The sequence below is a fragment of the Cynocephalus volans genome, chromosome 17 (genome assembly GCF_027409185.1).
Source record: "Cynocephalus volans isolate mCynVol1 chromosome 17, mCynVol1.pri, whole genome shotgun sequence".
Classification (NCBI taxonomy): Eukaryota; Metazoa; Chordata; class Mammalia; order Dermoptera; family Cynocephalidae; genus Cynocephalus; species Cynocephalus volans.
The window spans coordinates 5,643,567-5,668,372 of NC_084476.1; the positions used below are offsets into that span (position 1 = coordinate 5,643,567).

Here is a 24,806-nt window from a genome sequence, read left to right on the forward strand (position 1 = left end):
ATGGATTAGTTATTTCCTCTGTCAAGCAAAACATGTATTTTGAGGACGGTGAGCATTAGATGAGGCCAAATCTTGATTGGTTGTTTTTTTCCTCTTCTTTGCTTCTGCTGTGTTTGCTGGTCTCCTCCAGTTAATGGGCTACAGTCCATTCTGGAAGTCTGCCAGACAGCAGCGGGCTCCCCAGAAGGGAGGCCTAGGCCAGAATGAACTGGAGGCAGTGTCACACACGCAGCCCCGGTGCTCCCTCTCCGGATTATCAGCAAGGACGACTGACTAGATCTGTCTGTCCAGACAGCATGGAAAAAATAAATGTCCCTGTGTCTCCTTTCAGACACACTTAGCTCATCCATTTTTAAATATGTGTGTGCTATGCACAGAGAAAGAGTAAAGTTGAGATCATTAAGAAGAAAAGTTTTTATTATCCATGCAGTTCCATATGGAGATTGTGAACAGTTGCAGACAGCCCAGAACAGCCTTTCCTGCTTTTCCAAAGCTTTAGCCCTGCTAGGCAACTGTTTCCCCACCCACTCCAACCCACTACTCAGTATATCACGTGTGTGTGTGTGTGTGTGTGTGTGTGTGTGTGTGTGTGTGTGTGTGTGTGTGTGTGTGTGTGTGTGTGTGTGTGTGTGTGTGTGTGTGTGTAGTGGTGCTGTATATAATTTTGTCTATGAAATATTAATTATTTGAATATTTTACATTTGTTTTCTTATGCCTGAGGATAGACTGGAAAATCAGATCCAAAAAGATCATGCTTAAGAGTTTCTTTTATGCTTTAGTATGTTTTATTTGGATTGATATCATGCTTAAGAGTTTCTTTTATGCTTTAGTATGTTTCTTTATTTGCATTGATGTACTCCCTGAGGCAGGGACTATATCTAACTGAGTCTGACATAAGTTTTGTTGTTCTAGAGAGCACTAAGGAAAGGAGAAGAAATAATCATAATGTCCATTACCCATGTGCATATTCTGGATCCGGAACTATGCTAAGCTCTTTACATGCATGATACCATTTAATCCTCCTAGCAACTCTTTAAGGTAGATAACACGCCAGTCTATAGGTGAGGAAACAGATCTAGAGAGGTTAAGGAGCTCTCACAGAGCACACGAACAATCATCATTCCTTCTGGGATTTGAAATCAGGCAATCTAACTTTGAAGGACATGTACAAATATTTAACTGTATACCAGTATGTCTCCATTAGTATTAACTAAAACCAGAAAATGGAACAGAGTTGCTTTTTAAATTAGATAGCTTTAGCTATTTTCATAGAGGTGAAATTCGGTCAATAAATGGTACAACAAAGATCCCTATGAACAAAAATGCTATTAAAGACTCAATTGATCAACACATTATTTTAAGCAATATTTCATGTGAAACATCCCAGGCACACTAGACTTTGGACATCCCTTATTAATACGTTAGACATTCCTTATTAATAGTTTGTTGTCAAAGGAATTGACCAGTAACCCAGCAGATATTCATTGGTCTTGGCGCATTTCTTTTCTTCTGGAACTACTACGAATTCAAGTTAAGTAGGGTTTTTTTGTTTGTTTTTTAATGTTCCCACAGATACTCCCTTATGACTCTAAGACAGCTCCATGGGATCAACAGGGAATACCCGAACTGTTTGAAGAGGCAGTGTAGTAGAATCAGATTCTTAATCTGTCACTTGCCAGCTTTGTGACTTTGGACAAATACTAGGCCTTTCTAAACCTCAGTTTCTTCATGTGTAAAATTGAGATGATAATAGTATTCTTCTTCTAAGGAGGTTGGAGGATTGTGTGAAAAATAGTGCTAAAGCCCCAAGTATAATGCACAGTACCAAATGGTATTTATTACTATTATTGCTATTATTATTGTCATTGTGGTCACATAAGTTAGTAACAGATGTGGAATTAAAGCCCAGACTCAGGGACATGAATCCCAGTGCTTTTTTTGCTATATCATAATAAGTGGAACATTAGCATCTGCCTGCTCTCCAGAAATGAGAGCAAGCAGTAAAACTGCAAAATGAGATAGTAAAAGTTTGATCAAGCCTAGTCTTACATATACTGTTTCTGGGACCAGCTCTGGTGTCAGTCTTTATCCCTGAGCACAGATCATTTCTCTCCAGGGAGTTGGTCATTGTGTTCGTCTGTGCAGCTCAGGGAAGCTGTGGAAGGGCGGTAAGCCCCTCCTGAAGGACGTGTCCCCAATGAAGGAGCAGAGCAGCTGCATTTCCCTCTGCTCTTTCAGCAGCAAGCCACAGCCTTTTTTTTTTAACACCTGCCCTTCTGTGGCCTTGCTACATCAGTTCTCCTCCTTAAGCCTTTTTGCTGGCTTGAGGCCAGGCTGGAAGACTTTCTGACACTTGAGGGACCATCGTAAGTCCATGGGTAAGAGCTGGGTCCCAGAGTCGGACAGACATGGGTTTGAATCCTTGCTGCATAGCTTGTGGCTCTGCAACCTTGGGCAGGTTATCTTCTCGCTGGCCTCGGTTTTCCCTCTGTCAAATGAGAACACCACCACCCATCTCCTCGGGTTGCTGTGAGGCTTAAATAGAATGAGGTGTACAGTGCTCTGCACACTCTGGGCTGTGTAAGTTCTTAGGGCCAGAGACTCAGTCTTATCCTCTCAGCCCAGCTCCTGTCCTTGGTGGACAGGAAGGAATTGAATGCTTTGATATTTTTAAGATTTGGTAATCTTTGTTTTTAAAAAAGAAAAAAAGTGCTGAGCAAGGTTGGGCTTTTACAGACACTGATATAACTGGTTAACTTACAAAACTAAATTAATCATACTAGGTTCTAGGTGTCATGTCAATAAAGACCCGACTTGTTGGACCAAATTTAACTTTAATTCAAAGGAAAAAGAAAAACTAAACTGAATTGACTATATTACTAATTGTTACATAGATATACAGCCTGAGAGTATTTTATGTGTGTGATCCATGTCAATATTAAAAAGAAAAAGGTAGATACTGGATACATCTTTTAATTCTATTTTGCATAAGAAATGCAGTATGTCTTAATTGCTGTTGTCAATTTGGGCACGTCTCTAGCATATGAACAAATGCTAGGCATGTAAATGTAGATTCAATAGGTAGACCTTACGGCTGCATACAGCCAGACACCTCATTACCCAGCTTGATTGAAGTCCATTGTAAATGTCCCTTTGGCACAACACATACATTTTTGGGCTTCTGTGAACAGAAAGAAGGAGGGAAGCATCTGTAAAATGTATATTTCATATTTAGGTATATAAAATATATATTGCTATGTCTGGGTGCGTGAATGTTCACCCACCTACAAAGAGAATAAATTTGATCTTTCAACTTTACTGGGAAGCATTCAGGTTCTAGGGACCATGGGGGTAAAATTCAGCTTGGCAATAAAGTGATTAAAACAAAATCCTTCCATTTAGTTTAAAAATATCTTGGAAGTAGGCCATATCAAGGCACATGCTTCCCAACACACACACCCACCCATACCCTCACATCTTCCCCCAGCACTGCTACCCCTCAAAACCTTTTACAACAAAAATAGTCCAGCCTACTTACCTTAGATTCATCTGTTGCTTCTTGATAGGTGTGAAATTTTTATCATCAAAGTGTACACACAACCAAGCATGTTTTCCTACAAGTTTTTTGTTCTATGAAATGTGCCCATAAACTTATCCTAACAAAGAAACTGTCACTGGCATTGTGAGACGTTAAAATGAGATCAGAGCCCCTTGCTCATCTTTTTTGATGGTATGTTCTTTCCGGGATCAGTAGGGTATTAGAGACAAAGACACAGTGAGTGCAGATAGGCCGTTGGAAATGTGTTTTTCTCAACTACCCGTGGTCCACTAGTTGCAGGTTAGCTTCATTAACCAGTACTGAATTTGTGTCTTTGAGGGTGGGCGAGTCAGTTCTGCCAGATATCCGTGTGCCCTCAGGGGTTTGACCCGATCTCATTATAGGAGCATTGTACCTGTCTGGGGCTGAGATGGTGCTACATAACCTGCCCCCTCTGTCTTCAGTTTAAATTTAGAATGTCCTCCCCAGAAGACAACTGAAAAACACCTCACTCATTCTCAAGAGGGGCAGTTTTAAAATGAAGTATTTCTGGAAGTGGGAGGTAGGGAGGAGTGAGACATGCTTTTTCCAAAGTATATTGTGTTTCTGCCATTAACTTTTTCTTATATTTTCCTAAAACTGACCTCATCATTTCAAACATGTGAACCTAGTTTTACCATTTTTTCTACATATTTCACTTGAATATACACTCACATTATATATATGTAATTTTTTTTTTTTTTTTTTTTTTTGTTAGGAAGAAAAGACGCCTCATTTTGAAACCTAAAGGGGGGAATAAGAAAAGCCCTTTGTAATATATTGCCATATTATCACTAAATCCCCTGACAGTTGTGACACAGAAGCAAGTCACCTGTCACTTAAGCTTGAGGTCTCTTTAATTTTCTCCTGGAATTCGCACCAGGCTGTCTTTAATTTGAGGCCTTTATTGGAATTCTGAAACCTCTCTGCCTCCCTGGCTCTCAGATCTATTCTGAGAGCTGTTACAGAATGTATACAATAACCAACAGAGGGATTCGGAGAGGGCTGGAGCTCTGTTTATTTAACACTCTAGAGGGATTTTTGTGCTTATTCGGTCCTGGCTGCCCGGCTTTCAATATCGCTTTGACAACCATTCTGCCCTTCTCATTAATTTTAAACAGTTAAAACACAAGAAAAAGAGGAAAAAGTTTTCATTATTAAAGTGCTTTACTTTTTAATAACAGAGGATTCTGTCCGCCAGGGGAAAGGGCATCCTCGCTAATTTCACATTCATATTAAAAAAAAAAAAAAAAAAAACGCAAGGAAGGTGACAGTTGCGCTGCTGAGGTGGCTTAACGAGTGGAGGGCAGCAGAAAAAGTTTGCATTTCACATCAGTTAAGAGGGTAAAAAAAATCCTTGTTAATGACAATAGCAAATGTCCACTTTCGTAACATAGCTCCTGAGTGACTTTTCTCCTGACACTTTAGCAGATAGAACCCTTAGGGGGACCATGTACGGTGAAATCAGCTAGACTGTCATCAACCAAACAGGTAGCAGGAAGGATTTGACTAAACTAAAAACATTTTCAGGTTGTTAAGTCTCTATTAATACAAAGATGAATGTCGATCCCAAGAATAAGGCTTTTTCTTCTCTCCCCTTCGTCTTCCTCTGACATCCTTAAAAGTGAAAAAGATGCTTGGGGAGTCGAGGTTAGGCCAGACAGGCACCCACAGCCTGTCCTTTGAAGGTTAAGAAGCGTGACCTGTGTCTCACGTGGGGTTTTCCCTGCTGGTCCACCTGGAGGGGTGGGTGGAGGGTGGAGGTAGAGGCCTAATAGCACCACTCAGGTAATCAGCATCATTTGGCATAGAATAACCTCGATGAGTTGGAGAACCTGTGTTCTTTTGGACCTCATTTTCACATTCAGTAGAAAGCATTCATGTTTGTTTTAAGATACCAGAATCAAAAACTAGTTTTTAGTGAGGATATTAAAACAGAAATCTTTTTTCTAGGACTGTTAAAAGATGAGAAGAAAATAATTTTATGTATTATTAGCATTCCCCACCTGTGGGGCCTTCCAGTACATGTAGATGTTGCTTCTTACAGAAGGACAGTTTGCTGCAAAGATTGAGGCAGTCTTTGAATGTGGTTTGCTGGACAGCACACTCCTTAATAGGTTCCTGGGCACTCAGCATAGTAGTTACAGGCTGAAGGAATGAATCTGAAACACTGAAAGTCTGACCTGCTCTAGGAGTTGAGGGAGCATGCTCTGAAATGCAAGGACAGGAATGATTTTTTAAGGCTGCATTTTAGGCAGGTCACTGTGGAGTGCTCTTGAAGAGGAATTGTCAGTGTTCCACTCTTGATTATAAGGGCAGGGGGAAGATTTGTAGGGGACACAAGATTCATTTGAAAATAACTTACAATCAATGATGTTTTAAATGCCTGAATTGGACTTGGAAAATTCCAGATTGTCTCCAGTGGTGTTTCATTTTGAACATCAGTGATAAAAGGTCAGGGAAGAAAGTGAATAAATAAGTAAATAAATAAATAGACCTGATCTGCTACCTCACAAAGCCAGCCTCGTCTTTGCTTGACTTAACATCTTTATAGCTCCCTTTTTTTCCCTAGTAATATTGAAAGGATTACCCTTGTTGGCCCCTAGGTGGTTACTGTGTGATTTTACTGTTATTAAATCTATTATAAACTGCTTCATTATTCCTGACTCTGACTCTGTCTCTCCTTTAATCCTTCCGTCACCCTCTCAGAAATCCCACGCTGTTGGTCCCCAGGAAATCCGAGAGCGAGCCACAGTCTTGCAGTCAGTATTTGAAGATTATGTGCACTCCAGTGAGAGGAGGGTCTCCTGGGCAAAGAAAGGTCAGTTGATTTCTTGTGTGATTGTGGAATGGATAGCCCAAAAGAGCCCTGTCCCCCTCCTTCATGTACATACCCCCCAAATGGGTTGAGAGGCCAACTGGGGATCTCTACTCACCAGCAAAAGCTTTCAATCTCTGCAATTCTGCAGAGTTTGGAAGCAGGCACGGAAGGCTTTAAAGTGATATTAAATGTTAATTTCATCCTTCCCCATGTTTTGCACAAATGAGGCTTTATCTTAGCTTACATCAGGACTAGGGCTTTGACCCAGCAACTTGGATCTTAGGAATCTGTTTTTCTTTCTTTGAGAACCAGGTAGAAGAGATACAACATGTCAGTAGAAATAGTGGTAGAGATGGAAATTAGAGATGAAGGTAGGGGCTGGAAATATTAGACCTAAGCAGTTCCTACTTGAAGATGCAAAGAAAAATGAGAAAGAACAGTGCCAAGAATGGGCCGTAAACCATGAACCCAATTCCTAGGAAATTTATAAAAGAGTTAGGTATTAATTTAGTATTCAGACCCTTTGTAGGATAAATTGACTCCTGGGATCACCAGGCATTAGGTGGACTTAATGGTTCACTCTGAGCAGTGAGCACTGCACAGGGAGAAGGAGGCTTTTAATAGCTGATATTTTCTTATAGTGGAATGTCTTGGCTAATGACTGACACATGTGCTAATGAGACTTATTCCATGCTAGAGGATCCACAGTTCTTTCTGTTAGTTTTTGAGAAATTGCCAGGCTGGCTTGCCAATATAGGACCACTGTAGCATCCTTCTTTTTATAAATAGAAATATCTTATTTTTTAAATCATTCATTCAACAAGTAGTTGTTGAATTGGGCACTGCTCTAAGTGCTTGGGATACACATGAAGGATCAAAACAGATGACACTCCTCACCTTTGTGAAGGAGACATATTAGTGGAGGGCAAGGGCAGCAGACAATGAGCATAATAAGCATAATAAATAAATGAAATAGTCTGATAAAAGGTAATAAGAGCTATGAAAACAATAGAGCAGGATAAGGGAGATGAGTGGGGTGACAGGGAAGAGAGCATTTCAAATAGGGAGTCACACAAGCCTCCTTGTCAAGGGGGTACTTGAGCAAGAACCCGCAGCAGGGTGAGCCCAGTGGCTCTGCGGGAAGGGTTTGACAGGCAGTGGGAACGCCCTGTGGTGAAAGGGGGAAGGGGTGCTTGAGGCACAGTCACTTAGGGCTTGCAGGCTGTCGGGAGGACTTTGGGTTTTACCCTGAGTGAAGGAGAGCTGTCAGAGGGCTTTGAGTAGAGATGTGGTATGATCTGACATAGGTGTGAAGATGATCACCTGGCTGGTGTGTGAGAATAGACTCTAGGGGGCAAGGGTGAAAGCAGTCGTGGTCATCAGGAAATAGATGGTAAAACCAGATAGTCAGCAAATATTTTCAAGTACCTATTATATACCTTTAGCATTCCTTAGTTGTCATAAAACTCAAATCAGAACTGCACAAAGATGAAGCCCCAGCACTGTTGCCACTGGTAACATAGTGTATATCCTTCTAGACTGTTCTCTAATAGTGCCTGCCTTAGTATTTCCCTAAAGTGAATTCAGTAATTCCTAAGGGTTTTCCTAAGAACCTACCTCTAGAGAAGTACTGGAATATGTCTCAAGAGGAATAGAATATTTGTCACAGTGTAACTTTACAGAGTTGAGACCTTCGATGAAAGTTAGGCAGATTCAGCTGGCCTGCAATATGTAACTGCCATGCTGCTAAGTGTCAGGGCTAATAACAAAGGTGCCATAAAAAGAAATAAGCCCACACTGTCATCTTCAGTTTTGGTGTCAATGGTGTTTTGGGTATTTTGGCCAAACTACAACTATTTCAAGGTGTCTGGGTCATCAGAGTGAAAGTTACAGTGAGTGATCCTTAGAGAATGTGGTATTGGGTTTTCTCTCATCATCGCCACCCTTGAACTTGTTAATACCAAGAAACAGCAGAGTTACTCATCTTCTATGTAAAGGATATTGGAGCAGGGCCACTCCTCAATATTTATGTACCACAAAGGGAATAAATATGTCATTTCTCTTATTTGCTAATTGATTTCCACATCAGATTGATAAAGGGCTAGGACAGAACCACCTATTGTAATTCTCAGTCATCCCATTTCAGACATAAAGCTCTCCAGTACTCTTTTCTCCCTTGTTACTTAGGATTGTGAATTCTGGATGTTTGGAAGAATATGTACATGTTTGTCACCCTGAAAGTATTAAGTATACAGCATAGGAACAATCACTATACCCCATAAATTGATAGTATGTTTTGCATTTCTATCTGCATATGCAAATTCCCCACCACTGACTTGCTTCCCTTTTATGCCATTTCAGAACTCACCTCATGAATAATTAACAAAGCAGCTGGCTTTTGCCTTTATGGCAGAAAACTGGTTGGAAACTGGGCCAAGTATGCATTTGTTTTCCTTTTGCATTTTCTGACCCAGTCGTTGTTAATAACCAGCCTTTAATTGTTGCCAGTTTCCAGAAGCAGTTACCCCTTTTTTCTTTTATATCTTGCATAGTTTAGCTAGGGATTCAAGTTGTAAAAATAGTGGTAAGGTAAGTTTAAATTCCAGACTCCCAAACGAAAATTTGGGAAAACGGAGTCCTTTACCTACAAATGACCATTGCTTCTATGGTTTAATCTTCTCCATCTTCAGGTCTCCCTGAAGAGTAGGAAGTCCATGTGCAGGATTTATGCCTGTGCTTGGAAGGGGTGCTTCTCAAAGTCCAGAAAACCCATACCAGTGATGACAAATCATACTTCTTCCCTCAGTGGGATCAGAGGTAGGCTGGCACTTTGCCAAATGCTTTATCTTTAAGAGACAAGGCACCTCCTTTCTGCATTCTTTCAGGATTTGTCACTGTTGGTTGTCAGGTAGGAAGGTATATGTACCTTTACTCTGTACAGAAGGGTGCTCTTGTGGGGGTGAGGGGACTGGGAGGGGCAAGGATTATCTTCACTTTCCAGGATGGAGTTTTGTTCCTTTCTACCTCCTTAATCGTAAACGTCATCCATAAGATACCACTATTCCTGATCCAGATGTCCAAGAATGAAAAAGGACAAATGTGCATGAGGGGTATTTTAAAATAGATTTCCCTTAATTCATGCACCTTAAATTGTTGGCTAGAAATAGGAATCATCAATTGCAGAGTACTCAACTCTAATTGCCTGTAGTTCCCTCCGTCACCCGAAATAAATGTCCACTTTCATTATTTCTCTACTTCCCGCTTGTGTTGGTCCCACAGCCCCTACTCCTTCTGCACGTTCTAGAGACTGCCAACATGAGCCACTCCTTGCCCCTTGGAAGGTCCTACAGACAGCTGCTGCTGCATCTGAATTGTCTAAACATGGGAGTCCATGCAAGTATGTGAGGACAACCAACTGTTGCTGTCCCCAGTGAGACAAGAGCCTTGAGGAAAGGAGGTTTAGTGAAAATATGCAGTGCGAAAGACTGCCTGACCAGTTGTCTGGCGAGAAAACGCTTCCTGCCACTTCTTGGCAAACTCATTATCCCTGTAAAGCTGTGAGCTGGGCACCTATGTCTCCTGGGACAGGCGCTCTCAGTGCTCAGCTCCTAGGATTGGTGTAGAAAAGGAGAGAAGAGCGGTGAGCAGGGCGGGAGCCGGGGGCCTCACCTCAATGACAGGGAAACCTGGGCCGGGATTTGGGCAACTGAGGTTTTAAAAGCACAGACTCTTGGTTTAGTTGGCTTGGCTTGGTTTCAGTCTGGTTTTCGCAGACCAGAGTCAGTCAGTGTTGGGGGTTGGGGAAAGAAAAGGAGGCAGAGGAGAAGAGGTTCTGATCTCCTGGGTCATTGTAGTTGTACAGCATTTCTCTCTGAGGGTTTGAGTCTAGCTCTGTGTCTAGGAGCCTGGTGTCAGACCCTCCAAACAGTACAGCCCATTTGAAGTGTTAAGATTTTCTTTGAAAAAGCTAGTCCCAGTTATTAAAAAGGGGAATAAGCATAGATTTAAAAGAGGGGTGCAGAAGAGTTGCCTTGGTTATTATTTCTCATCGATTGGGAAAAGGAGTTCACTTTGCTCAGTAAATAGAGCTTTGATGGATTCCCAGGATCCTTCCAGGAGCTGATCTGCTAAAATGACACTTTTTATTACTGTTCATAAACGCCAATCTCCAGGTGCTGCTGGGATATTACGTTTAAGCTGTGGGCAAACTTGCCAGTCCAGTGGCTCAACAAGCAAGGGTAAGGGAGGCTGGTAGCTAGTGCCTCCTCCATCAGACAGTGCAGGGCTAGGCTCTGGTTTGGCTGGCAGAAGAGCAGGGCTTGGAAGTAAAGAGAGCAATGCTGGGGACAGGAAGCACTTTTCACAACAGTCCCCTCCTTCCCTGTTGGAATGAGAAGAAGGCAGACCCTTGATTTTCACTGTTACTGCAAGATATTCAAAGGGGAACCAAGTATAGGAAAATCTTTCCTCAAAGGAATGCCTAGTTAAGGCATTGCCAATCCTCCAGCCTCCTGGTAACTGTATCTGGCTCTTCTCTGGCTAGAGCTGGGATCTAGAACAAGGACCCCTTTTCCTTAACTTTAAAATGGAACTGAAACTTCCCTGATGGAATGTTTGATGGACTTCACTAAACTGTTGGCAGTCCTCACAGGGTGAATCATTTCATGGACTATTTTGGATATTTAATAGTTTTCTTTCTCCTTAATTCTTTTATCTTTTTTTTTTTTTTGCATTCTTTGAATGGATAAGAAGCACCGTATTGGCCAATCCTGGATTCTTTTTAAATGAACTTGGCTTTAAAATCCCATGAGTACACAAAGAACTGGTATCAGTGATTGTGGATGGGGGAGCTGGAGTTGGAGGGTACATTTATAGCAATGTCATTCATTCATAGTAAACATAATGACAGTCATAATAAAGCCTTTTGAACTTTTTGGATTTTATAACACCTGTGTGCATTAACTATTCAAAAAATGACTAAAATTTAATTAGGAAAACTTTTTTCTAATACTAAATGTTTGATGATTTCCTCATTTTTATAAGAACATGATGTCCTCTGTTATTCACTCATTCTTTCATTCATTTATGCACCAACAATTATTAATTGCCTGCTGTGTACCATGTACGTGCTAGCCCCTAAGACTGTGATGAAGAAGAAAACAGGGCCCTGTCTTGTTGGATTGTTATAAGGTCTGCAGTAAGATCTGGAATTTTATAGGGTTCATTCAAGTGATAATTGTGACCTTTAATTTTTTATTGTTAGGAATCTTAAAAATATACGGAAGTATAGATTTCAATTGTGTATGGTGTAACTGTTCTGGCTGTGCTCCTGTTGCCTGGCAAGATAAAGTACAGAGGATAACATCAGGCTTGGGACTTTAAGACCCCAGTCCTGACAATCCCCTACCTTCATTTTTCTTTCAGCTCTGCAGTCCTTCATCCGAGCCTATGCCACCTACCCCAGGGAGTTGAAGCCCATCTTCCATGTCCGATCCCTCCACCTTGGTCATGTGGCTAAGAGCTTTGGGCTAAGGGATGCCCCCCAAAATCTTAGTGTCTCAGCTGTAAAGAAGAGGAAAGCAAAACTGAAAAGGTAAGATGAGCTTGTCTGGTGACAAATGGCTGAAAGGCAGATGGGTGTAGAGAGCTCCGTTCAGATTAGCAGCAGTGAAATGAAACGGGGCTGGTGTGCTCAATGTCAGCTCTTCCATCTTTGGCTTTTGTGGTAAATTGTCACTAGTATCTGCCATTCTATCAATTAAGCACTTGGAACAAGAGGGAAAATACCTAAATGTGTAGAAATTCAGTGGTGTCTGCCATTGGGCCCACATGTAGTGGGAACCACTGGAGCAGCAAGACCAATGTGTTGGGTTGCTTTCACTGTCCACCAGTGTAGTAACTCGGTGACTTGCTACAGTCAGAGCTCCAGGTGCACTGTGGTCCCCCTGAGAAGCATCTGAGATCTGTAGAAGACTCCTGGTGCATTCCATGCGATGAGCCCTGGTGAGAGCCTGAGCCTCCGAATCCAGGAGCTGCTAAAGGCAGATCTCCAATCAGCTGAGCTTCTGCACAACAGCACACGCCACTCCCCAGTGCTGAGAAGTGCCTCCTGAGCTGAGCGTCCTAGTGAGACAAGGGTCAGAGGGAGAGCTCTGAATCCATCTTCACAGTGCTGAAGCAATTTTCCTCAGCGAACTACATTTGTAAGGGTCTTCTTTCTATCCTCAAAGACATGGTGTTCTTTCAGGAGCAGATCTAGCCACTCGCAGGAGCTAGAGAGCACCCAAGGCACCATAAGCTGCTCTTGTAGAGAAATTTAGGGTAATCGCCATGATTGCTTTTGCAGCCTGGGACTGGGAAGGACACATTGAACAAGTGTTTGGGGACACAAAGACTGCTTTCCCTTGCCCTGATTTCAGTGTGAATCCTGGAATGCTCAGTACCATTATTTTGCATTGTATTTCCATCTTTTGGCACATTAATTACAGATGCCATAGTATATCTGCCCTGACTTGGAGAATCTGTAGTCAGTACCACACTTGGCCACATGCTCCCGTGCGATGCCTGGTGTACTGATTCACCAAGGAGTGTCAACTGCTCCATCAACCTTGTCAGGGCCAGGTTTCTCTGGCCTGTTGTGGCAGCCCCGTGTAGGGAAATGACTGTTGGTCTTGGAGTCAGGGAACTTGGATTTAAGTTCCAGCTCTGTTCTGATGTGAGTTTTGAACCATATTTTTTCTTAATGTCTCAGAGTCTCAGTTTCCTCAATTACAAAAGGGAAAAGAAAATCCATGTTCTTAGTTACTTCACAAGATTGTTTTGAGAATCAAAATTAGGTAATAGTTCAAGCCTCTTGAACCAGCCATACAGGCGACGCTCCCAGGACAGAGCTGGAAAGCAGATGTGTTAAGATTCAGGAACATCCAACTTGATCTGCTGTCTGGGGACTTGGCATCTACAAGGCTCTTTGTAATAGGCGTAGTATTGCCTAATTCTAGTTCCAGTTTTGGAATTTGTAAGATGCTTGATTTTTCTTCTTACATGAATACCTCTCCTCTAGGACAGTGCTCCAGTAATCCTGTGGGATAGGTATAAATTATTTCTCCATAATTTTGCAGCTGTCATACAGCCTAGACAGGAGTGGGCACATCTGCTTTGGTTTCTTCCAGGCAGTTTTGAGGTACAGGGCTGCAGCCAAGAGACTTTTCTGCCACCTTCTGCTAGAGCCAGGTCCTTCTCCCAGAGGGAGAAGATGCCTCAGCTCTACTCCCATTGCTCCTAAGGTGAGTTCCCGTCTTTAGATTTGGTGTTGCTGGTATCTGCACATCTTACCTTTGATTTTGAGTGTGTATGTAAGAAACCATGAGGCTTCCCAGTCAGCATCGAAGAGTGACCTCGTAATTGGAGGCCTGACTACCGTCACCATCTTTAAAATGTTGACACTTTGAGGATGTAAGACTAGACCTGCCAAAGGCTTACTGATAAGAAACACATAGTATCTATTTTCTTCCTGAAAATAGACATAGTCCCAATATTTTATTGTTAGCAGATGATCTACCGTTATGACTGGAAATTTCATTAGCAAGTGTTAATCCAGATAGCAGCTCTTCAGACCAGGCCATCCTCAGCTCCTACCCAGCTCCTGGAAAGCAAAGCAGGGAGGTGGTTGGGAGGGGGACTTGGAGACAGCATTGTCCTTACCTTGAGAAGCCACTAGGGAGAGAGCAGCCCGCCGCCTCCTGCTTCAGCTGACCCTCACTAGCAGATGGGCACCAAGACCACTATACCCCTGTGAGCAGGGGATTTAGCAGGGCTTTATTTAGGGAAGAATGGGCTGATTAGCCGATAAAGAGCATGTAAGATGGTATGGGGCAGCCTTTGATGTCTGGCTGGCACGGCAGGGAGCCGGGTGGTGAGTGACAGCAGTGTGTCACAGGATTACTCCATCCGTGACAATGCCGCTCTCTGTTCTTGCCATGTCACCACTCTGTTACAGCTACTTTTTCCGTTGTTATGCCCTTCTTTTGAAGGCATTTCTCTCCATACTCCTTACATCCTCCCCCCACCACGCCTGCCTTTCTAGTGCAGACGGGCACTCAAGGATACAGTAGGCACCTTTTTTTTACTTGGGGAGATCTTGTCACTCCTGGAGGAGGAATGACTTTGCAGCTAATCTGCGCACAGACCATATCATTGTGGTCAGGGTAAGCGGCAGAGAGAACTTGACGGATTTTCCACACCTCAGTCAGGGCTCAGGCAAATGCCAGTTGCTGCTTTTTGAGGACTGGAAAGAAAAGTCCATTAAACCCCACCAAGTGCAGAGAGTTATGCTTGGCCACAATTATTGTTCTGAGCTGAAACGTCTCCTCTGAAATCCATCTGTCAGGAAAGAGAATGGTTCCTTATGTTTTGTATGGGTGAATAAAATAATAGCACTAAATTCTGTAAAGTATTCTGTATTTCATTATATGGCATTTACTGCCGAGAATAATTGTATATTATGTGCAGACCTGTGATATCTGCAAGCCAGACTCATCAGCTTAGAAACAAAAGCCTGCCTCACCTGTCACACAGCAAACGGGGAGCTCAGATGTTTGCTACGGTGCGAACCCAGGGCAGGTTGGGTTAGGAGACTATGAGGCGTGCAGTGACAGCTGCAGCCTCCATCCCTTACGCTACCTTCATTCCTTCTCTCAGCCACTTTTTAGAAAAAGAAGATAAACGGTGAGTGTCCTCAACAAGATCTTAATAACCAGGCCTGTGTCAACTTCTTCAGTCCCCGGTTCTTAAAGGGAGCACTTAATGTCTTCCCCTGCACATAGAAATACAATCTCAGTCACAAAAACTCTTTGACACCTACACATAAACCTGTCAGAACAACCCCACACCCCAAATACCTACATATACATGTACACAGGTAGTCGGTGCTGTTGGTAAAATATTGAGTGGCCCCTTAGCAACATCCATCACGGAAACAGCGTTTTCCTTCCATGAAATGCATTTCTTATTTTGAAGCTATGTAGATTCAGCAGTTCCTGAGAAGCAGAGGTAGCATAGCCTTCCAAAATCTCCGTCTTTTCCTGGAGACGGTGCTGTCTGCTCTAAGAGGGCAGAGTTGTGTTGTTTGCCAGAGTGTCTGTCTGTCTGTCTAGGCAGTGACACACATGAGCAGAACGTGTGCCGAAGAGCAATCAGGCACACTCAGTAGGGCCTTGAGTCTGTCTCGTCTGACACTCTGTCTAAAGTGGTTTCAAGGATATAGAAACGAATGTGCCTTATGATCTTGGTGTTATTGTGACAATGTGAAGCAGGGAGGCTGCTGTTTTGAAACCGCCCTAGCTTGTGAATTAAGTGCCATCCGCATGCACTGCTCTTTCCTGGATGATTTAGTTTAGAGCTACTCAAGACTGCTTTTACCCCTGGCTTCTGCCTTTTCTGTTTTTCTTATGATGTTCTTAGTGCCTAGAGTCATCTGGGACATCATCATTATTGATAATTCAGTCATTTTGTCCTCCTCAGCTCCCTCCCTTTAAAATTAGTAGAGGAACAGCAATCTGAATTGTTGACTATTAAAAGAAATAGTCTTATTTGCATACATCTTATCAAACCAGCCTAGCTGAAATGTTACCTGGGAGTTCTTGATTTTATGAAATAAGGTAAACAATCTATTAGGATCTCCTGTCCCGTCCTACTGAGTGGGTCGAGGCGTGCTGGGTCAATGCTCAGCTTCCTGCCATCAAGAGGAAGAGGCTAGTTCTGTGGGGCTGGCTCCGCCGGGTTCTGGCCTCACGTCAGAACTGCCCCATGCCCGCTGGTTTGTTTGCCAAACACTGCAGAGCATTTCCTTCACGTCTGTACTTCCAGAGTTCTGAAGTCATTTGTTTTCTAAAATAAGTAAACATCCTCCTGGAAATCATACATGCCAGTCACTCCTTCTTCATAGATAAGACGCACACGATCAGACTTTTCCCGCCTGAACTATCACAAATGCTTCAGCACTCAGATTGAAGATTTTGTGAAGCTCCGGTTTTTGGCATTTTTCATCTTTGAAGGCCTTTGCTGTGTCGCCATGACTCTTACCCTCACTTGTTCGGTAATTGTTAAGCGACTTGTAAGAGGTCACTGTGTGGAACAGGACTCTAGCTGGAGTAGTTTACGCTCCTGTCAGCTCTCTCCCTCACTCCTCCCCCTGTTCTTAAATGCCAGCTGTGGGCATGTCACCCAGTGAGTAAACCTGGACAGACTCACACAGATACTGCATTGAATCCTGGCTGGGCCACATGTAACCTGTGTGCCTGTGGACAAGTTACTCAGCCTCTCTGTGCCTCAGTTCCCTTACACTCTCAAAGGCGGGCATCTCAAGCCCCATGATGTCACTGTGGGGATTAAGTCAGATGATGAGTGTAGGACATTGACGCAGTGTCTGACACACAAATAAATGGGAGCACTTGATGGTTACGGTGGCCATCTCATGGCGTTGCTTCTTTCCCTGGCTTCCCTCGTCCTCACAAGAGTCCCTGGAGCTGAGAGTGAGAAGTGTGGTTAACTGCAACCTTTTTAGCACCCTTGAACTTTTCTTATCAGGAGCAACCTTGAAAACACGGAACTGGGTCCCACAAAGACTGGCATTAAGAAGCTGCAGCTGCACCTCCCTGTAAAGCAATATTCTCATCATTAGGAGCAGCTTGCCTGCCAGTTTTACGTGGCATTTACAACCTCCCTAATATCACTTAATTAGCTGAAGGCAAACCTGGAATCTTGCCCACTCTGAAAATCTTGATTTTATCGAGCCAGTTATCATTCTGTAAAAAGAGAGATTGGCCAAACACGAGATCAGAGGCTGGACAGAGCCACACTTGGGAACATGGGGATCTCTCCATGGAAATCTGCCGCACCTGAGTCAGTGCCCGGCTTGCTTCGTTTCTCAGCAGTGTCCAGCACTATCGATCCCTCTGGCCTCCTGGGATCAGTCACTTCCCGTCGTGTCCCTGTCTTTGTGAATAGCAGCTCTCGGCCCCTCAGTTCATCTGAACTGCTACAATGGTCTTCTACCAGATCTTCTGCAGCCGCTTCTTTACAGGTGGCCAGGGCCTCCACACCCTCACCCTGGCTTGCCCTGCTCAGAACCTCCAGTGACACCCTGTTACTCTAGTGAGTAAAACAGACCACAGCTAACCTCCCCCAACCCCCCTGCCCCTTGCAAGGTCCCACGTCACAACCCAGCCCTCACACTGTCCTCGGGACCTTCGCCTGAACTGGCCCCTCCTTTCCTCCTCTGGGGCTGCAGACTTCCCTAAGGGGTCTTCTGTAACCTGCCTGACCAGGCAGATGCCTTGCACCTCTGCCTTGTCCTGTGCTAGCGTCAACATTTTTACATCTATTTGTGGTGTTATTTGTAGGTGTGGTTGGTGTCTGTTCCCTCCTCTCAAGTGTCACTCAGTAGAAAACCCATCTGGTTTTTGCTTCTTGTATCCCCAGCCCTCAGGAGGTGCTCAGTAAGTACTGAGAGAGTGGAAACTGTAATTTGAGAGGCGTCCTGTAATTATGAGAGGATGTGCATATAAAGGGAAAGAATGAGAAAAGGAATTGTCTTGGCATGAAAAAGAGGTAAATCCCCGTTTGCTATTTAGTGAACCTTGAAAACCCCAAGCCCTGCCTGGCTGGGACGTTGTCTTTCAGAGTACTGTGGGCCGCTTGTCAGTCCATCTGTCCTAAGAGACCAGGCATGGGGCTGGGCTCCCCATCCTGTGTGAAGAAGTGGTCCTCGGGCAGGACAGCCCAGCGTGGCCCAGCCTCTGGTTCTGTTTCTCTAGCTTCCTAGGTGGCAGTCAGGCCACAGCATGGAGATGAGTGGGTTCCAGATAGGGGTCTCCACGCCACCTAGACAAGGCCAGGGCTGCCATCCAGGCAGGGTCAAATCACTGACCTCACCGGAGGGCCAAGAAAGGTGGTTAGGACCACTAACAGTAGCTGTGTGGGTAAGACAGAATCCTCTCTCAGAATCTACTAGGGAGCTATACGGAAACGCAAATGACCAACCCAGGAGATATGGTTCAGGAAAGTCTAAAATCATGAGTAGTGAGAGAGAGGTCAAGATCATGAACCTGACCCAGGGACAAGCCCTGGGAACTGGAAAGAATGTGGTCCTTGGAATGGTGATGGGGTGTCCTCCTTAACATGGTAGGGCAGTGAGGTGCTGGCTGAATGTAACTGTGGCTCACAGGTGAGTTAGGATCACAAAGTGTTTTCACATAGAATCTGGGCGAGCTGCACAGACGACAGGCAAGAGCATGTTCTCTCTGTCAGCGAGGTCGGGGTGGCTCTGAAGGCCACACTGGATTTTCTCTTCAGGGAATCTGTATGAGGAGAAGAGTCCACTCTTGTCCAGACTGCCACAGGGACAGGAACTACATGGAAGCTGGCAGCTTCCTCTGGGTGGAGACCACCCGGCGCATAGTCACCCAGGGGCTGTTTCTCAGATGAGCTGGTCCGCTGATCTTGAGCTCTCCCACCTGTGTTCACAGGCAGCCCCGAGCGGGCATGTGCTCCAGCCGAGGGTGTGCCCCTTTCCCTCTCACAACCCAACACAAATCCCCTTCAAATTCCCTTCCCTTCTCTCTGCAGTCAGGTACTGTGGGCCCTGCTTTTCAGGGCTCTGGCTTAATTACAGCTGTGCACACGTAGCTTTTTACATTTGGCCTTTTGCTTCTACTGCAATTTTTTTCTATCCAACACCATGCAATTACCAGCTTTCTGCCTCCTCGTGGAACAAACACACCCTCATCTCCACCCGGCTAATGAGGCGATTAGAGGGATTTCACGGTGACCCTGAGCTTCCTCCACACCTGGGTCACCTGCAGACAGCAGGAACCACAGGGTGTGCTTTCCGTCACACAGCGAGGACTGACAACAAAGAACAGGAACCCACCAGCCTCTCCTGGGAGGATGCTGGAGCTGGTCACATTCACTGCTGGAGCCGGCCAAGCGCTGGAATTAGAAGACGTGGCTGGCCTAGCACAAACCAGCAGAAACCAGATGAGATTGTGTGCAGCAGGAGAGCACCAGCCCTGCATTAGAGTGTCCTTGCTCAGAGCTCCCTGGTTCATAGCATTTGAGAAGGCAAGAAAGAACGTGGCGGGTCTCCCAGCTGTCCCCTTGCTATACATGGTTTAGCCTTAGTCATCCTGAACCCCTCCTGTCTTAGAGCCAACCACTTACTCTCCTTTCCTACCCTAGCTCCACTTTCAGTGAGCGCCCTTCTGCAACAGGAAGGTGGATGTCCTGGCCCCTCCACAGTCTATCTTAATGATGCCAGAGCCTTTCCATCTGCTTAAAACTTATATGAAATGACTTTAGGTCTTTTTCAGATGTCATCTTCATTCTGGTTCTGATGTCATAGCAGTCTGAAATGTAATGTTTTAACTACTTAATAGTCAAGAAGGGGAATGCAGTTTGAGAAGCAACATCTCAGAGCAACAGTGTGTGACACTTTTTGCATGTTAGTAAGTTCTTTGGCGGCAGCAGCAGCAGAGCATGTCTCTTGAGAACTGTGTGTGCCCTGCTGAGCTGAGTCCTTTGTGCACACTATCTCAGTGAGACCTCACACAGGATCCTGAGTGACCGGTGGGGACCCCAAGCCCAAACTCTCAGCCACTCGCTTTGTCTTCTTCCTCAGGATATTTTCTTACGTGAGAAGATAATCCTTTGTGTAACCAAAGAAATGGACTTAAAGCAGGAGATATTTTGGTTGTGTATGTGGAAGAATTTGGTTTGAAACCATCAGAGTTGCAAACCCTAGAGTGGATTGTAAAAACTTTCTGTTCATTGGGGCAGTCATCAGACAGTCTCTGAGAAGAAACGATTGTAGACAAGATCTGTATCCAACATTTTCTCAAGTTTCCTCTGGGTCTAGAAGCAGAGCAGCACAGTGGAGGAAGTCTAGGGTTTGGGGTCAGACATTCCTGAGTTTCACACCAGCCCTGGCGCTCAGCAACAGCCTGCCTGTGAGCTGGGGGGCCTTGGGGCATCATGCGGGGGTGAGGGGGAGATAATGAGCATGTCAGCCTTAGCACAGGGCTGAGCTTAGCGTGGGTGTTTAATAAGCGTTGTTTCCTCTATAAACAAAAAGTGAAGACTTCATAGAGTCTTCCATGAATCCGCCCAGCCTGGCCTGACCCTCGTCCTGTTGCTCCTGCCTTGGTTCGTGTGGCGTCTGCTTCAGCACGCCTGGTATCCTAGCACCTCCAGGGCTGCCCTCCACAGTGGGCCCTGCTCGCCGTTAGAGTGCCTGAAAATGTACCAGAATTGACCACTTTCATTTTCCACCCTTTGGTCTTATTTCCTCTGTTTGGTCTCTGTGAGATTCAAATGCAGTGTGTACAGGGTGTGTGCTCATAGAAATACCAGTGGTGGTATCATTGACCAAACTGGTGCCTGGTCCACAACATGCCACATGTCTGACGGAGGCTCCTTGTCTCCTTCCCTTTTCTCCTTTCCGGACTGTTTGCGATAGTCAACGTTTAATGAGGGCCTTCGCAACAGGCACTGGGATGAGCGCTTCGTAAGGGAGTAAACTGGGACTTAAGAGAAGTAAGTACCGTGTTGAAACTAATAGAGTAAGTTCCACAGCCTATAGGAGCTAGTGCCAGGATCCTCCACACAGTGGGGCTTGTTTTTGCCCCATGCACCATCCCAGAGTGCACAGCCCCAGCGCCTCCACACAGTGGCAGCCTGTCACCGAGATGGCTTGTCCCGCCCATCGTGGTTTCCCCAGGTTCTTTTCAAAATCTGGTTTGTGAAACTACCCAGATGTATGACAGACTGCCAGCAAGAAGTCATGCAGGGTGGTCACTTCTGCTAGTGCAGGTGATAGTAGCAGCAGGTATCATGGCTACCACTGATGTGGCGCTCAACAGCGGCTGGGCACAGGCCTCCATGGCAGGTGCCCTGCTGTTGTCCTCCCTGGGAACATTGTGTTATTCCCATTTTACAGAGGAGGAAGCTCTCCATGGGGCAGAGCTGGGATTCGAACCCTGGCCTCTGGTTCTAGGTCAAAACTTACAAACTAAATCCCTGCCTGTTGCACTTGTGATAATTATGCCACCCTACCTTCTAAGAGCAAGTCCTAACATCTGTCCCAGGTCAAGTTCACCTTTTTAGCTTAGGCCCATCCTTGTGGTCTGTTAGGGTGTTGTAGGTGTTCCACCATACAGCGTATTAGCTGTCCCTGAAGACTTTTTCATCTGCAAATGTGATATGTCACATAATATCATCAAAGTCATTGATGATAATGCCAAACAGCATAGGCCCAGAGGGCCGAGCTCGCCACTCTCAGTCAGTATTTTCAGGATCTCATCATACCAGTTTCAAATACACTCGAGTGTTTCTGTGTCCACCCTGTATTTCTCCATCCTAACAATCTTCATAATATTCTCACCAAGAATCAAAATGTATAAAGCACTCTAGTGCACTTTAGAAAATGCCCTGGTTTGTTTTACGTGCATACTAGCCCTGCGCCGGTGTGTAGGCCGTTTCTGACGTATGGGGAACAAGGTCATCAGCTAGGTAAGTGGCAAAGCTGGGATTCCAACCAAAGCTGTCAGAATTCTGGTCCTCTGCCCATTCCCCAGCACTGCCACCTGCCACCTGAGATTCATGCCTCTGTTCCATAAGAGTTTTGGTCACCTGATCTAAATAATCTCAAAGTTTCCATCTATTTCTGGAATTCTGGTTCAGCTCTTCCTTTTTAGACATCAGCCATCTCTAAATATCATCATCTCTTTCCTCTCGTGCATGGCCTTCCAGGCAGATTATTGGTCTTGGCCTCAGTGGGCACTGATCAATCGCCTGTCATCTGCACTCCCTAGACCCGTGCCTACGCTTGGCCCCAGGGCTCAGAGTCCTTCTTTTCTGTTCTTCACTAGGTCTTGTCTTTTGTTTGACTTACAAAAAGGCTGAGATGCACTTTTTATCAGTCTCTGTGTCCACAAGCCACTCTTGGGAATTTGCTCACCCAGAACACGGTGTCTTCTGGAGCCCCAGTGGTTTTACAGAATCTAGACTTGGTTTGATCCTAAGAAATCACAAAGAAGACATCCCTAAAACTGTTGGCCCACCAGTGTACCTCTCTGCCAAAACAGAAGCCCAAGATTATGAGGGTCTTAATATACAGTTCTTTTTCCTTCAGTGACCATGAAAGGTGGGATAGTGTGCCCCCTTCAGGAGGCTAAATTACCATCCCACACCAGCTGATTCCTTACCTCATCTGCTTTGTTGCACCAGGGGGACTTGTCATATTCTCCCTGGAGTTGCTGGTTACTCTTAGGGTTATCTAAGAGCTACCAAAATGCCAATCAGACATTGCTGCCTTTTCTTTTCCCTTCCTTCCTTCCCTCCTTTCCTCCTTCCCTTTCCTTCCTTTCCTCCTCTTCTTCCTTCCCTCCTTTCCTTCCACCTTCCTTCCCCTCCCTCCCTTGACACTTTTATTGCTGCCTTTTCTTCAGCCATCAAGGTAGGCATGAGTGTAGAAACTTTGTCAGCCTCAAGCCATCTGAAGTCATCCCTGTCTGCTCCTGTGACCACTTAAAACCTAGGCTCTTCTTCAAGTTTGGGGCATGCTTCCTCAGCAGAGTCCTTCAGAGCCTAGCTGTGGCCCTGGGTCATTTGCTTACAAGCAGACTCTTTCAGATGAGAAAAGTACACTTGACCAGTCTTCAGTCTGCCTGCAGAGTCCTCAGTCTGTCTATTTGTTTTAATTATACCACAAGAGAAGAAACCCTCACAAAATCAAACAAACTGAAAGCCAGAAGGCAAAGAGGTTTTGGATAAGTAGAAATTAAAATACTCTGGAATTTCCATGTAGTGCAAAATTCTGTCATTTGCTTTTTTTTTTCCCCCCCTAAAATGAATATACTGTTTTTTTCTAATTATAAAAATAATACATGCTCATTGTAAAAAATCAAGAGAGAAAAGTTTAAGAATTACCATAATCCCACCATCCAAGTTAACCTTGGTACACATTTTATATATCCTTCAGACTTTCTTTGCCTATATACGTACAAGCATATGGCCTTTGGCGGGGGAGGGAGTCTATAATGAGATCATAATTTGTCTAAAATGAGATTCAACAAATCACAGATTTTTAAAACTGCTTTTTTCACTTAAATTATCCAACTGTTACTTTTAAGGCACTTTATCAGGGGTTCCAAAAGTCTTTGAAATTTCAGATGATATGGACATTGCTTTTATATTGAAAATATTTCATGCAAGGATCTTGCTCCTATTTTAGAAAATTATAGCCCGGTGGTCAAGGCACAGGCCGTGGAGTCAAATTCCCTAGGTTCCAATACTTTTGGCTCTTCCATTACTGGTTTGTGACCCTGGACATGTTACTTATCCTCTCTGTGACTCAGTTTCTTCACCAGTAAAGTGGGGATACTAGTAGTACCTGTTTTGGAGGGTTGTTGGAAAAGTAAATGAGTTAAGTGGCTATTAAATGCTTAAAACAGTACCTGCCATACAGTAAGTGCCAGATGAGGGTTAGTGATATAATTACGGTAAATAGTTGCGTAGCCAATTAGAATGGCTTTGATTTGATCAGTTTTATGTTTAAATCCATTAACAGCCCATGTAATTGGTATTTCCTTAAATGTTTAGTATATTTTTGCCCACTGGCTGCATTGTCATCGTCATCTTCAGCTGCTCTTTAAACAGCCTGCAGGAAGTGTTCCAAAGGTGCATTCCACATCCTTGGGGAAGAGAAATATTGCTCAATGATTGTTGTGGATAATTGGATAACTCTTGGGAAGAGGTAGATTCTCCACATCATACTATAAACCAAAATAAAATCTAAGTAGAATTAGAGCAATAGCAGACTAGAAGAAAATATACTTGAATATCTTTTAAATCCTATGATGGAGGCTCTTCTAAGCATGACCCTAAAGCCATAAAACATGAAAGAAAATATTGATAGACTTAACAATACATAAATAAATAATTGTGTCCTATAAAAGAATGCCATTAACAAATACCAGAGTCAGGATGGCTTTTTACCTGGGAAGATCATTCTGAATTTGCTGATAAAGTTGGGAGGGGCCCTGCAATCTCTTTTCTCCAGTGGTCATCATAGCAGGGGATATTGATTCACTAATTAGGCTGTGATTTCACCTTATTGGCAGTGCAAGTGGCATCTGCCTGTCCTGCTGAGTAATCCAGCTTGGTAACCAAGGGGGTTCATCCAGCCTTCACTGCAAGGGAGTTCCCTGTGGTTAGATAAACTGATCTGTTGCTTGGTAACTACAGGATTATGAGGTGGAATCCCTGTTTGAGAGGGGTTCAGGTATTTGGAGGGCATGGAGGGCAAGGGAGCTGGCAGGTTCCTGGGAGCACAGCATTCGGCAGCAGGCATCG

At 44.3% G+C, this 24,806-nt stretch overlaps 1 protein-coding gene across 3 annotated transcripts in view; it reads left to right on the top strand.

Annotated features, from left to right (window-relative positions):
• The window catches only part of DDX31 (DEAD-box helicase 31), a 70,526-nt gene that overhangs the window by 40,942 nt on the left and 4,778 nt on the right, over positions 1-24,806 (top strand). For 2 of the 3 annotated variants that reach the window (XM_063082369.1, XM_063082368.1), the window contains exons 18-19: positions 6,287-6,398; positions 11,823-11,991. In XM_063082369.1, the coding sequence (XP_062938439.1) occupies positions 6,287-6,398; positions 11,823-11,991 (281 nt within the window). Of the gene's footprint in view, positions 1-6,286; positions 6,399-11,822; positions 11,992-24,806 lie in introns of those variants that run through there. The other variant, XM_063082370.1, reaches the window with a different exon arrangement.